This window comes from Mirounga leonina, unplaced genomic scaffold, assembly GCF_011800145.1.
Source record: "Mirounga leonina isolate KUSES-001 unplaced genomic scaffold, KU_Mleo_1.0 Mir_239, whole genome shotgun sequence".
Taxonomy (NCBI): Eukaryota; Metazoa; Chordata; class Mammalia; order Carnivora; family Phocidae; genus Mirounga; species Mirounga leonina.
Window position 1 is genome coordinate 1,086,537 of NW_023270624.1, and position 15,286 is coordinate 1,101,822.

At 44.3% G+C, this 15,286-nt stretch overlaps 1 protein-coding gene across 1 annotated transcript in view; it reads right to left on the bottom strand.

Annotated features, from left to right (window-relative positions):
• RUFY1 (RUN and FYVE domain containing 1) overlaps nt 1–15,286 on the bottom strand; it is a 59,957-nt gene that overhangs the window by 27,320 nt on the left and 17,351 nt on the right. Inside the window, exons 6-9 of the mRNA XM_035029391.1 lie at nt 8,387–8,448; nt 5,598–5,663; nt 2,718–2,787; nt 263–364 (exon numbers count right to left, since the gene is read on the bottom strand). Of these exons, the coding sequence (XP_034885282.1) occupies nt 263–364; nt 2,718–2,787; nt 5,598–5,663; nt 8,387–8,448 (300 nt within the window). The remainder of the gene's footprint in view (nt 1–262; nt 365–2,717; nt 2,788–5,597; nt 5,664–8,386; nt 8,449–15,286) is intronic.

The window sequence follows — 15,286 nt, forward strand, 5'->3', positions numbered from 1 at the left end:
GGCCGGGGACGCGCGCGTGCGTGCCCCCTGCGTCACCATCGCACAGGGAGCTTGAGGTCTGTCGGGGACGCGCGCGTGCATGACGTGCACGTGCGTGCGGCCTGCGTCACCATCGCACAGGGAGCTTGCGGTCGGCCGGGGACACGTGCGTGCGTGCGGCCCTTGTCACCACCCCGCAGGGAGCTTGTCTGTCGGGGACGCGCGCGTGCATGACGTGCACGTGCGTGTGGCGCGCCACCCTGCCGTGGGGCCAGCATCTCACCTCCACGCTCTTCTCGCTTCTTTCGCGAATTAACTCGTTTTGTTCTCTTAATTGTTGCTGCTCTTCTTGAAGCGAACAAATCCGGTCTGTTGCAGCTGAAAGCTGATGAAGAAAGATTTTTATGTTTCTTAACGTCAAAATTAATCTTACCGTTCCAAATTTAAAAGCTGACGTCTGGCACCTTCGCAAGTGACGATGGATTTCCACGTATTTGATATTTTGTTTTTTATTTTATTTCTTGGTTTTAAATAGGTAATATACTGACACAGTTTTAAAAAAACGAGAGCAAACTAGTTAATGTGGGCAAAAATTTACGGACAGAAACTGTGACAGACACTTGAATGTCCAATACTGGAGAAAAGGTTTAACGAATGGCAGTGGGCGCCACTGGGCAGACAAACATGTAGTTATGAGAATGTCTGCAAAGGCTTTTAGTGACTTGAGAACATGCTTAGGGTGAAATGTCGATAAGGAAAAAAGGTGGGTTTATAAAGGATGTTCTCATCTCGAAATAAAAAAAAGTCACCTAGGTTAAAAATGGGTAGGAAAAGTTGGGGACTATGTAAACACCAATGATAACAGTAGCTCTTACTTAGCAAAGGGATTATGGGCTTTTGAAGTGTTTCCAGCCAAGAAGCAAAAGGGTATTTTATCCCTAGCGGGAGAGTGAAAGCCTCTGGGGGAGGAATCACAACCAAACCACTGAAGGCAGGCCCTGGAGAGCATCTTCCTGTCCGTGAGTTACCACCGTTTAGGGCCAAGTGTATACAAACAGGACACCTTCGCAGACCTGCTGAGGGGAGGCTCTCAGGAGAGGCAGGCAGAGGCGTGAGCACACCCACCGACCTCTCCTTATCCAGCCTCCGAACCCAGCCTGGAGAGAGAAGCGCGGGCTGGCGGAGGGGAAAGAAGACCGGAACTGGCTGTGCTCTTGGCGTCACTCACTGAGGGGGGCCCTGAGGCACTGAACTCCTTGCTCCTCGTCGTCAACAGCATCTAAGTCCAAGTGGACTCAGAACCCACGACTAACCATAAGTTGCTGCACCTAAATAAGAAACTTTAAAGCTCTGGGAGGTGCTAGTTGCTACCAGGGAAGAAGCAGGCAGAAGCCGGACGCTAATTCCCATCTGCTCTCTGAAGATGGAGAGAGCACACCCTGAAGAGAGAGACTTTTCTCTAAAGCGTGTTTCCTATTACAATTGTTGACCTTTAAAGAAAAAAATAACCCAGCTGTTTAGTTCCAAAAGCTAAAATTACACCATCACTGAAAGTATGCCACCTCACCAGGGAGAACAAAGAATCAATCTGTTTGATCTAAAATCGACTAATGTCTCCACGCGCCAAGTGTGTTAGGCACATTTATATAACACTTACCTAATTTCTACAACAACATTGTGAGGTATGGGTTATCATCTAATCTGGAGATGAGAACATGAGGCCCAAAGACCTGCCTACCTAAACTGAGGCCCAGAGGCCCACCCACCCAAGGGAAACGGGGTCCTCCAATTCTAAGTGTGGTGAAGCTGCTCCCGGGAAGCCCATCTATGAAGGCCACCTTTGAATCTCCTTCTCCTCACACAAATCTGAGCTCCTCTCCTTAAAGCTTTTCAGGGCTGGCCCCATGGGAGAGAGCAGTCAGTTTAAAGGACGCCTTAAATTGGGCCCTCCATACAGAGGCATGCTCTGCGTCTCTCCTTTGGCCGTAACCTGCCTCCACACCGAGGTGGGGGTCACGCCCTGGCCCCTGTCACAGCCCTCTTCCTCCCCAGGGAGACCTGGTGGGGAGGCCCGAGTAGCCAGGGACCGCTACCTGTGGAAAGCCTCAGAAAGGCTGAGCAACCCCCCTCCTGCTAACAGGAGACAAGATGTGTCCACCAAGAAGACTGCCGGGCAGCTGGCAGCAAGCTTTCTTCCTCGGCCTCAGCCCTCCTTCTTCCTGTCCTTTCATTCTCTCTCTTCCTAGTGAGAAAGCAGAGAAAGACCACACTGTGGGGAGACTGGTTCCATGCTCCTGAGAGGCCGAAACACAGAAGGGGTGGGCGAGGGTTACTTTTACCTCGTAACAGAGTCTGTGCCTTCTGGGCAGCAGGGGGACAGACTACATCAGAGGAAGGTGGGTAAAGAGGAAGAGAGAAGCACATTCACCACAGGAGCTGGGCTTTCCCAAGGACGCCTGGTTTTCCCCGGGTGCACTGTGAGGTGGTAAAACCTAAGTCCCTTAGAACTGGCTCATGATCAGCTGCACCGGCTCACAGGAAGCCCCAGACAGCGCTGAACACGGACATTCTGAGGATGCAGAACTCTGAGAACGCCTGACCCCCCGCCACCCCGTGCAGTTCAACCCAAACTTAGCAATTCCCATTCCGACCAGTGAGAAGCTCTGCTCGGATACACCAACCATACTGTCTCTTCACCTTGGGCCATTCTGTTCTAAGAACTTCAGTAAGTTACAAACCTCTTCTTGAAGCTTTGAATTCGTCTTTTCCAAGCCATCTATCTTGCTTTGAAGATCCCCAACTGTGCAGCTAGAGAAAACAACACATTAAGTAGCAGTGAGCTTATAAAGGCTGTCTCCCCAGCCTGTGAACGATGAGAACAGATTCCTAGGTTTCCTGTGCGATGGATGGAGAGTCGAGGGTCTCCAATGAACTCAGAGATGAGAATTCTAAATATGTATGTATGTGTGCATGTGTATACATTTACTACAAAGATTTCAATGTCTTTCTCCCAAAATACGCTATCCATTTCTCTTTTAGCCAACTGGAAAAGAAATAGTTTTTTTTCTCCCTAACACGATAGATGGGAACCAAAAAGTGCTGGCGGCCATGTATCTAGATCAATATCTGTAACAAGATATTGGTACTTTGGGGTTGTAGGAGCAAAGGTGGTTTTTTAATTTTTTTTTTACACTTTGCCTCATTTTTCAAATACTCTTTAATCTGTACTACTTTCCTACCGAAAAACATGTCAAACGAATGTAAATTTGATAAAAAAATACAGCAACATTAACAAGCAGTAACTTCCTTTTTGGATGATGTACCAGGCCCTGTTTGTTCCAAGCACTTCCAATGCATCAGCTCATGTGACCCTCCCCATGACACTGTGGGCAAATCTTACTGTTTCCTATTTCACAGATGAGAAAACCGTAACTTTACACTGGAAAACTCACTCACGATCATCCCCCTCTGGAGGGGCGCCAGGATCTGAATCCAGGTGGTCTGGCTCCAGAACCTGTACTTTTAGGCAACAGGCCCTACTGCCCCAAACTGGTGCCTTTTGCCAGTAAGGGGAGGACAAAGAAACAAACCTGGCAAGGCTAATGAATCAAGGTTCGAGCATTGAGGGGGGAGAAAAATTAAAACAAAGTGACACAAAATGAGAAAGGGAACACAAAAGATATGGAAGGAATTACAGGGTTTGTTTTTGCTTTTGTTTTTTTAAGTAGGCGCCAAACTCAGGGTGAAGCCCAACGGGGGGCGGGGGGGAGCTTGAAGTCATGACTGAGATCGAGACCTGATCCAAGATCAAGCATCAGATGCTTAACCGACTGAACCACCCAGGCTCCCTGGGAATTACAAATTTTAAAAGTATACAATTTTCATTTTTTTTTTTTTTTTAAGATTTTATTTTTTTGACAGAGACACAGTGAGAGAGGGAAACAAGCAGGGGGAGTGGGAGAGGGAGCAGGCTTCCTGCTGAGCAGGGAGCCCAATGCGGGGCTCCATCCCAGGATCCTGGGATCATGACCTGAGCTGAAGGCAGACGCTTAACGACTGAGCCACCCAGGTGCCCCACAATTTTCAGTTCTATTCCAACTGTATAACTTAGAAGATGTCACTAAAATTTATGCTTTTCTTAGAAAATCTAAATGACCAAAAGAGACATATCCTCAGAAGGAAAAAATCTAGATAACCATACTTAGGAAAAACTGAAAATTGGCAAAGTACTGCCTCAATAAAGGCTTTGAGCTTCACATTTTCTGTTTTCTTTAAGAAAAAAATTTTTAAAGTAATTTCTACACCCAATATGGGGCTCAAACTCACAACCTTGGGATCAAGAGTCGCATGCTCCACCGACTAAGCCAGCCAGGTGCCCCAAGTTTTGTGTTTTCAAGGAGCAAATAATGCTCACGAACCAGAAACTCTTCCCAATTCATTTTGTGAAGCTGCACAACCCTGACACCAAGCCAGAGAAGAAAAACTACAGAATAATTAGGTCAGTTTACATATTAAAAAATGATTTTTAAAACTACTCTCAAGGTGTGCCTGGGTGGCTCAGTCGGTTAAGTGTCTGCCTCCAGCTCAGGTCGTGATCCCAGAGTCCTGGGATCGGGCCCTGAGGTAGGCGCCCAGCTCAGAAGGGTGTCTGCTTCACCCTCTCCCTCTGCCTCTCCTCCCACTCATGCTCTCTCTCTCACAAATGAATAAAATCTTTAAAAAATAAAACTACAATCAAGTAGAGTTTATCCCTGTGATACAGAAATGGCTCAGTATGAAGACATCTACTAATCAAACACAGATTAAGGGATAAAAGTCATGATTACCTTAATGATGCGAAAGGGCATTTGCTAAAATCTGACCTCTGTTCCTTATAAAAACGCTCCATAAATGAGGGACCTATCAAGAATCTCTCACAATAGCAGCCAATGTCACACCTAAGGAGACCGTGGAGCAGCTCTCCCATTTTGCAATGACGTGCCAGCTCCCTGAGCTGTCTCTCGGGCGCTTGGGGCAGCCGGGCTGCTACCGTGGAGCGGGGCTACGGTGCACCGCACACTCTTGGAGGGGATTCAGAGACACAGCGACAACAGGTCTCCCCACCAATCAGACTGAGCATCTCTGCCCGCTCGCCACCAACACCGCCCTCGGCCAGTGCTTCATGAAACAGAACAGCAGCTTTCCAATAAACTGAAAAATCAAGGTACAGACGCCTGCTATTTGCTACTGAACTGTCGTCAAAGGTCTAGCCTGGTGGTTTTCCAACCCTTTTATTATCCTGCCCCGGCACCCCAGAGGGATGCGTGCTGATTCCCAGCAGGAACAGTGCTTCCCAACTTCCAACTGGGTGGCTGAGGGGTGGGGGGTGGAGACTCAAGGTGTAATCTGTTTGCTTTCTACATTGCCTAACTGCACAAAACAAAGAACCCAAGAATTCCCAAAGCTCCTTATCAAGAAATCATACTTCTCCAGTCTGTACACACAAGCATGATAACCTTCTTTCTTGGATTGGAAAAAAAGTCAGTTATGAATATATATGGCGATTCAAAAATGTTCCATGAAATGATTATCGGGTATTGAGAAGGAACTGTAACACTGGAAAAAGGAGCGCGTCCTACCTTAAGTGCCGGTTAAGTTCTTCCACGTAATTTTTTTGATCAAGGACATCAGTAATTCTTTCGTGCCTTTTAAAAAGAGCATAAAAAGAGAGAAATTCCTTTAATTCGTGGATAATACTTTGTAACCATCCCCCAATGTGCGGATCACCTTGAGGAAGTACCAGTATCATCAGGAAACCAAGGGACAGTCAGACCTCAGTAATAATGTCTGCCTGGTCCTGGTCCCGGAGTGAACAGAGAGCAAAGCTGGCCAAGGGGTGGGGTGTGGTGGGGACAGCAGCCAGGGCCTTGGGAGATGCAGAAACGTGAGCAGACCTCGGGCAGACACCCTCCTGCCCTGGCAGGCCAGGCATTTGGGAAGAGGAGAGAAAGCCATCTGGCATGCAAGGTGCAAACACCGACGGCCATGTGCAAATGGCCCTCCCTTGAGGTGGTGGATGCAATAGCCCTTGTCGTGCGGAAGGGAAAGAGCGTGGCTCAGAAAAGGAGACCAAAGGCTTTTCAAAACATAAAGCTGACTGGTCTGGCTAAAAAAAAAAAGGGTTGAACATTTTAAAGTTAGACTCGCCCCCCAGCCCCCAATTTCTTTACATACATACATATATACGTATGTTCACACAGGGATCATTCTACACAGGTGCCTGCATTATTCAGCATGGTCGATTTTTTTCTTTTACCTGTTCTGCCCTTCACATAGCTCTGCAGGTAACCCACATGAATAGTCTGTGGAGCCTATATGCATATCATAATATCCATCTGTATTATATAGATAGGATATGTAATTGAAACACAAAAAATACACTAGGGATTTCTTAGGTTTACAAAAATGATATATGGTTGACCCTTGAATAATGCAAGGGTAGGGGTGCCAACCTCTGCATATAGCTTTTGACTCCTCAAAAACTTACACTAATAGCCTACTATTGACTGGAAGCCTTACCAATGACATAATCAATTAACACGCATTTTGTGTGTTATGTGTATTATATACTCCCGTCTTACAATGAAATAAGTTAAAGAAAGTGTTATTAAGAATATCATAAGGTGGAGGGGGGCGCCTGGATGGTGCAGTCGGTTAAGTGGCCGACTCCTGATTTCGGCTTAGGTCTGATCTCAGGTTTGTGAGATCGAACCCCGAGCCAGGCTCCACGCTCAGCGCAGCGTCTGCTTGGGATTCTCCCCTCCTCTCCTTCTGCCCCTCCCTCCCCTTCTCTAAAATAAATAAATCTTAAAAAAAAAAAATCATAAGGAAAACACACTTACAGTGCTGTCCTGTATTTACTGAAAAAAAAAAAAATCTGTGTATAAGTAGACTTGTGCAGTTCGTACCTGTGCTGTTCAGGGGGCAGCTATATACATTTCTCAGTATCATACTTTCCTCACTCGATAATACCTTGTGGAAATCCCTGTAAGTCTACTATACCCCGTCGGTCAAATTTGTTATGGCTGCATAATATGTCACAGAGTGGAATATTTTGAATGCTCCATAATTTATTCAATTATCTCCTTATTGATAATCAGTTTATTTCCATTTCTTTACATTAACTATATATCAATTTTATTTTTAAGTAATCTTTATACCCAACACGGGGCTCAAACTTGCAATCCCAAGATCAAGAGTTGCATGCTCTACCGACCGAGCCTGCCAGGCGCCCCAAGAATACATTTTTGTTTAAGTCTCAAGTGGGTGAATCCTTGTACTCAAGATGCCTGAAGCATTAATGGGGTTCCCACTGCCAGCTAAGGTGTGCTGCTGGGACAGAGACTGTGAGAATCCTTACGGGAACACGTTGGAAAGACAGGTGGCAAAAGAGTCAAACACAGCCCAAGGGTTTACAGTGAAGCTCCCCCCCATGCCGGCCCCCGGCCAATTCCTCTCCAGGCAGCCAGTGTGAGCAGGTCCATATGCTCCTCTAGAAGCAGGCCATGCGCGTGGAAGTGCAACATGTGCATATGGATGTATATTCTTTATCATAATTCAAATGGTAGCAAGTTATACACACTGTTTGCTTTGTTTACTTCTCTTTTTTCCCAGAATAGCTCCTTTAAAAGAATGCTCTTGGAGGGGAAGAATGAAGGGGGGGAAATTGGAGCGGGACATGAACCATGAGAGACAATGGACTCTGAGAAACAAACTGAGGGTTCTTAGAGGGGAGGCAGGTGGGAGGATGGGTTAGCCTGGTGATGGGTATTAAAGAGGGCACGTACTGAATGGAGCGCTGGGTGTTATATGCAAACAATGAATCATAGAACACTACATCTAAAACTAATGATGTATGGGGATTAACATAACAATAAAAACATTGGCATAAAGTCAAAAAAATAAAAATAAAAATAAAAGAATGCTCTTGTTAGCAGCACGAAGGAGAGCTACACGTGGCATGAAGAGACATCCAAGACACGCCAGGATCAAAGGACAAGCCCAAAGGCAACTTATGTCTACATAATAGTACTGTCCCATTCATATTCAAACAAACCATAAGGCAAATTGTACTACCAACAAATATATCCCCGCAAGGCATTTAGAAAAGCCCTGGGAGGGGACACGAGAAGCTTCCTCTGAGGGGACTGAGCTGGAGATGGGGGGGACAGTGTGAATGGGGACGTTTCACTTGTCCTTTCTATTCTGCAGAGCTCAATTCCTTGCACATGGGAATATTAATGTATTACTTCTGTAACTAAAAACGCCTAATGAAAATGAAAATGGCCCACAAAGCAAACACAAATGTAGCATTCTTTGCCAGAATTTCATGAAACGTGAAGAGCGCAGCATGCAGGGTGGTACTTACTCTTTGCCACCATCAAGATCCTGCACATCCTTAAGGTAGAGGGAAAAATCAATCACTCCAACCTGATTGACATAAAATATACAAGTTTAAATAAGAGAAACTTGTCCCGTTTTCCACAAACCTTACATCTTTAAAATTCAGGGTATTTACATTCCTGTCTCTTTCCTACAAACATCTAGTTGTGCTAACTAGCTCTATAAAATAGCAATCAACTGAACAAACAAACCAAAAGGAAAATAACCCCACCACCTTCTAGAAGAAAAACGTATTAAAAATCAGAATTTAGCGGGGAGCGCCTGGGTGGCTCAGTCGGTTAAGCAACCGACTCTTGATTTCGGCTCAGGTCATGATCTCAGGGGCGTGAGATTGAGCCCTGCGTCGGGCTCCATGTTCAGCAGGGAGTCTGCTTGAGATTTTCTCTCTCTCTCTCAATAAATACATCTTAAAAAAAAATCAGAATTTAAGGGAATATTCTGAAATTTTACTCCCTTGTCAAGGTTAGTTTTGTGTATTTATTCAACAATCAAGTTGCTGACAAAGATCAACAAAGTTCTTCAGGTACAAAGTAATTAAAAAAAAAAAAAAAAAGGCCTGGATCGCTAGATCGAGGTGGTAGGTAACCTTAACTGACACTCTGCCTCCTTCCTTCCCTAAATCATGGGTGAAATGGTCCCATCCCATTTTCCAGGGGACATTCTCTGCTGCTGTGGAGAACGAGGGAGGACCCAAACCTCTCCCATCTGAATGTCAAGGGCTTTGTCCAGAAATAAAGCACTCGGGAGAGAATGAGAGGCTGGTCTGCCACTTGTCTACTCCAGTGTGAGTAAATGAAGCCACTCCTATTTGAAAAAAGGGAAAACTGGGTCGACCAATAGATATTTATCACTCATGTAGCAGACGAATCACAGATCCCTATGCAACTGTAACGAAGAATGCTGTAGATGGATGTATAATGACATGAAGAAAGCTCCAGGAGAAAATGTTAAATCCTAGAGCAATAGGTATCTCATTAACTCTGTATAGTATCACCATTTTTTAAAAAAAAGATTTATTTATTTGAGAGAGAGAGCATGAGCACGGGGGGAAGGAGCAGAGGAAGAAGGAGAGAGAAATCTCAAGCCGACTCTGTGCTGACCATGGAGCCCAAGCAGGGCTCGATCCCACGACCCTGAGATCACGACTGGAGCTGAAACCAAGAGTCGGATGTTCAACCGACTCAGCCACCCAGGTGTCCCTATAGTAACACCATTTATGTTAAAGCCAGAGCCACGTGTGATGGTTTCTGTAACTTCTCTGTCACACCTCCCACCAATCTACATTCCCGACCCTTGAACCTGGGCAGCCTCAGGGTCTGTCTTGAGTAAAAAGCGGCAGAAATGTTGCTGTGATTTCTGCAGCCATGTTAATGAAGGCAACATAAGCTTCTTCCTGGCTCTCCCTCTAGAGGCATATACCTTTGAAGTTCTGAGCTTCCACGGAGGAATTCTGGCTACCCTGGAGCCATGACCACATGAGGACAGAGGTGCCTGAGAAGCCTCTGCTGTTCCAGTCCCAGCTCACTGAGTCCCTTCTCAGCCCCAAGACAGACAAGCAAGACAGGAAGCCTCAGTGATTGCTGCCCCTGCCAACCTGCCTGCAATCACAGGGCCCTTAGTCAAGAAGTACCTGCCTCTCTCAGCCCAGTCAACCCCCAACCATGAGATACAGTGATGGCTACCGGTTACCTGGCTGGTGATTCCTTACCCAGAAAAAGGATTTAATCTGAAACAAAACCTATGTATATATAAATGCATAGAAAAAGTAGAACTGGTTCTAGAAAGACTTTCCCCTCAGTTTTTACCATCATCTACGGGGATGAGTGGGATTGACAGGGGAGGGGAGAAGGGGAGTTTCAATTTTACTTTTCACTTGATATGCTTCTGTATAAACTTTTTTCAACAAGGATGCATTTCTTTTGCAATAAATAATAAAAATTAATAAAGGGTGCCTGGCTGGCTCAGTGGGTGGAGCATGAGACTCATGATCTCGAGGTTGTGAGTTCAAGCCCCACACTGGGTGTAGAGATTACTCAAAAATAAGATTAAAAGGGGCGCCTGGGTGGCTCAGTTGGTTAAGCGACTGCCTTCGGCTCAGGTCATGATCCTGGAGTCCCGGGATCGAGTCCCGCATCGGGCTCCCTGCTCGGCAGGGAGTCTGCTTCTCCCTCTGACCCTCCTCCCTCTCATGCTCTCTGTCTCTCATTCTCTCTGTCTCAAATAAATAAATAAAATCTTAAAAAAAAAAAAAATTTAAATAGGGTGCCTGGGTGGCTCAGTCGTTAAGCGTCTGCCTTTGGCTCAGGTCATGATCCCGGGGTCCTGGGATCGAGTCCCGCATCAGGCTCTCTGCTCTGCGGGAAGCCTGCTTCTCCCTCTCCCACTCCCTCTGCTTGTGTTCCCTCTCTCACTGTATCTCTCTCTATCAAATAAATAAATAAAATCTGAAAAAAAAAATTAAATAATAAAATTTAAAAAAATTAAGTAAAAAAGAAATACATTTTCAACTGTGAAAAACCCCAACAATAGAAAGGAGAGAGGGACGCCTGTGTGGCTCAGTCGGTGGAGCGTCTGCCTTCAGCTCAGGTCATGGTCCCGGGGTCCTGGGATCCAGCCCCGCATCGGGCTCCCTGCTCTGCGGAGAGCCTGCTTCTTGCTCTCTCCTTGCTCCTACCCCCTACTCATGCTCTCTCTGTCAAATAAATAAAATCTTTCAAAAAAAAAAAAAAGAAAGAAAGAAAGAAAGAAGCGTTAGCACTCAAAGTAGACATTAATGGATCGGGAAGCAAATAAAGCCCTTCTCCCAAGGCAGAAGGCAGAACTGGTCCATAAAAGTAAGAGCTGGTTCTTCAAATTCAACACAGTAGACAAATTCTATCCAGTACGATCAGTATTTAGTAGCAAGTGCACAGTATGCAAATGAGAAAAGTGAGATTTTAAGAAGCTGTGAGGGAACACTCTCATGTAACTAATAGGTCTGAATGAAATAAATGATTTCTGGAAAAATACAAATGACTAAAAAATCGTCCCAAGACACAGGAAACCAACAAACTGACCAAGAGCTAAGTAAAAAATTAAAGTGGTCAAAGAACTAGGACCAAAAAAAAAAAAAAAGCATAATGCTGAAGAGATCATACCAGGAAGACACCTTCAAATAGAAAAATAATTTGTGCTCTTATCAACAGTTCCGGAAAACAAGAAAAAAACATTATCCAGCTTATTTTGTGAGATTAACACAATTCTGACACCACAAAGGGACAAAGACCTATTAAATCTAGGTGCACGCTAGAAGAATAACACACGATGGCCACTCTGGGTTTATTTTAGGAATGCAGGGGTAATATCACAACAGGAAACCTATGAATGAATTCAATTATATTTATGGGTTAAAAAATATGACATTTTGGGCGCCTGGGTGGTTCAGTTGGTTAAGCGACTGCCTTCGGCTCAGGTCATGATCCTGGAGTCCTGGGATCGAGTCCCGCATCGGGCTCCCTGCTCGGCAGGGAGTCAGTCTGCTTCTCCCTCTGACCCTCCTCCTTCTCGTGCTCTCTCTCATTCTCTCTCTCACAAATAAAAAAATAATAATAATAAAAATAAAAAAATAAAAAAAACGTAAAATAAATGAGACTGGAATAGTACTTTCTAAACATGAGGAGGAAGATTCCTGAGACATCAGCAGCAAGCATTCACACGTCATGGCGGCGTATGAGAGGCCCTGAGCTGAAGAACAGACCGGGGAAAAGTACAGAAGCCTGGAATCACTGCACTGGACACCTGCAACTCACAGGACGCCATGTGTCTGCTAGAATTAACAAAAAAAATTCTACCGTGAGCACAGACACACACACAGAAATTCTAATTTAAAACTAAAAACGAATGAAACAGCTGACTACTGTCATTTCAGAGGACTCTTCAAAGGTTCCCTCAGACTGTCTCTTAAATAATGGTAATAACGATAAATAACAGTACAGGGATGCCCGGGTGGCTCAGTCAAGCTCTGCCTTCGGCTCAGGTCATGATCTCAGGGTCCTGGGATCCAGCCCCGCGTCAGGCTCCCTGCTCAGTGGGGAGCCCTCTCCCTCTCCCCCTCCACCCCCCACTCGTGCTCACTCTCTCTCTCAAATAAATAAATAAAATCTTAAAAAAAAAAAAAGACTGTTACTGACATAGGATAAAGAGATTCAGAGACTAGGCTTCTGAGTCCAGAAATAAACCTCATTGGATTATGGATATTTCACACATAAAGGTGTGAAATAAAGGTGAAATTCCAAATTAGTAGAAAAATGTACTTGATACATGATATTGAGAAAACTGGTTTACTGTTTGTAAATGAAACCTAGACTCCCATTTCACACTATGTCAAAAGAAATGACAGGCATTATTTAAATGTAAAAAATACAGTTGACTTAAAAAATCAGGTTAATTTTTAGATGGGAAAGGACTTTCTAAGCACAATACCTTAGACGGTATAAAGAAAAAGTCCATTAAGTGTGAATGCTGGGGCGCCTGGCTGGCTCAGTCAAGAGAGCATGCAACTCTGGATCTCGGGGCTGTGAGTTCGAGCCCCACAGTTGGGGGAAGAGATTATGTAAAAATAGAATCTTTGAAAAAAAAAATAAAATAAATTTGACTGCAAAAAAACCCCTTTTTTTCCTTGCAGGGAAAACAGCTGTAAGAAACTAGAAAAAAACTGATAACCAAAATTCTGACAGTTAATATCATTAATCTATAATAAAGGAGTGGAAAAGAAATGGAAGACTCAGAAAAATGGGAGGAACTGGAACAGGGAGTCACAAAAGGAACAGGAAGGGGGAATCACGAAAACTGAACCACCAATGGCAAATAACACATATAAAAAATATACTTGACCTCCTGAGTTCTCAAAAATGTAAATTTGCCGGGGCACCTGGCTGGCTCAGATGGTAGAGCATGTGACTCTTGATCTCAGGGTTGTGAGTTCAAGCCCCACGTTGGGCATGGAGCCTACTTTAAAAAATAAATAGGGGTGCCTGGGTGGCTCAGTTAGTTAAGTGACTTTTTTTTTTACATTAAATTTTTATTTATTTATTTATTTAAAGATTTTAATTCTTCATTTGAGACACAAGAGATACAGAGAGAGAGAGAGCATGATCAGGGAGAGCGGCAGAGGCAGAGGGAGAAGAAGACTCCCCGCTGAGCAGGGAGCCTGATGCAGGGCTGGATCCCAGGGCCCTGAGATCATGACCTGAGCCGAAGGCAGATGCTTAACCATCTGAGCCACCCGGGTGCCCTAAAAAAAATTTTTTTTTAAAGATTTTATTTATTTCTCAGAGAGAGAGCAAGAGAGAGAGACAGTGAGAGAGGGAACACGAGCAGGGGGCGTGGGAGAGGGAGAAGCAGACTCCCCACTGAGCGGAGAGACCAACTCAGGGCTCGATCCCAGGACCCTGAGATCATGACCGAAGGGAGACGCTTAACCGACTGAGCTACCCAGGCACCCTTTGACTGACTCTTGATTTTGGCTCAAGTCTTGCCTGGGGGCGGGGGTCCGCGCTCAGCGGGGAACCTACTTGAGATCCTCTCCCACTCCGGCACGTGCATGCTCTAAGATAAATCTTTAAAAAAAAAAAAAAAAAACTAAGCATGCTTTAAAAAAAAATGTAAATTTGAGAAGAGCTGTTTTGGTCTATGAGATTGAAAAAGATCAAGAATGCTCATTATGACGTCATAATACTAATGTAGAATGTTTACTTTAACACAGAAATCCCAAAATGTATTCTAAGGAAATCAATGGACAACAGTAGGAAGAGGTATGAGGATGTTTATAGTACTGTGGTAATACAGAATCAACCTTAGTTAATAAGGTACTGGTTAAATAAATTACAGTATGCTCATAAAATGAATACAGGCATACATCGTTTTATTGCCCTTTGCTTTACTGCACTTCCCAGACTGCATTTTTACAAGCTGAAGGTCTGTGGCAGCTCTGTGTTGGACAGGTCTATCAGCACCGTTTTCCCCACAGCATTTGCTCCCCCCATGTCTCTGTGTCACATTTTGGTAATTACATATTTCAAACTTTTCCTATTTCTACCTTTGTTATGATGATCTGTGATCAGTGATTATGACTCACTGAAAGCTCAGATGATGGTTAGAATTTTTTTGCAAGAAAGAATTTTAAAATTAAGGTATGGGGGCGCCTGGGTGGCTCAGTTGGTTAAGCGTCTGCTTTCAGCTCAGGTCATGATCCTAGGTCCTGGGATTGAGCCCTACATCGGGCTCCCTACTCAGCAGGGAGTCTGCTTCTCCCTCTCCCTCTGACCTTCTCCCCGTACTTGTGATCCCTCTCTCTCTCAAATAAATAAAATCTTAAAAAAAATACTTTATATTGACTTTTTATTTAATTTACTTAGCTTAATTTTTATTTTTATTATTTACTTACACATTGATTTTTTTTTTTAAAGATGTTGTGATAGGCCACAATATAGTGTAAACATAACTTTCATATGCACCGGGAAACCAAAGAAAGTCATGACTCGCTCTACTGAGATATTCACTTAATTGCAGTGGTCTGGAACCAAATCCGCAGTCTCTCTGAGGTAACGCTTCTCCTGTGCAGCCGTTTAAATGGCTCGTATCTCCACTGACATTGAGAGCCACGTGGGACATAGTGTCAAAAAAACATTACAAAACGGTGTGTGCCTGGAATAATCATATTTTGGTTTAACAAAAGAAAGTCCAAATACCCCTAAAATATAAAAACACACACACACCCTTATTCATGTGTTGAAAGGATAAATATCAAAATGTAACATTAAATTAATTAGCTGTCTGAGTAACGGGATTCAGTGTGAGGTTTTGGTTCTTTTCAAAAATACTTCTT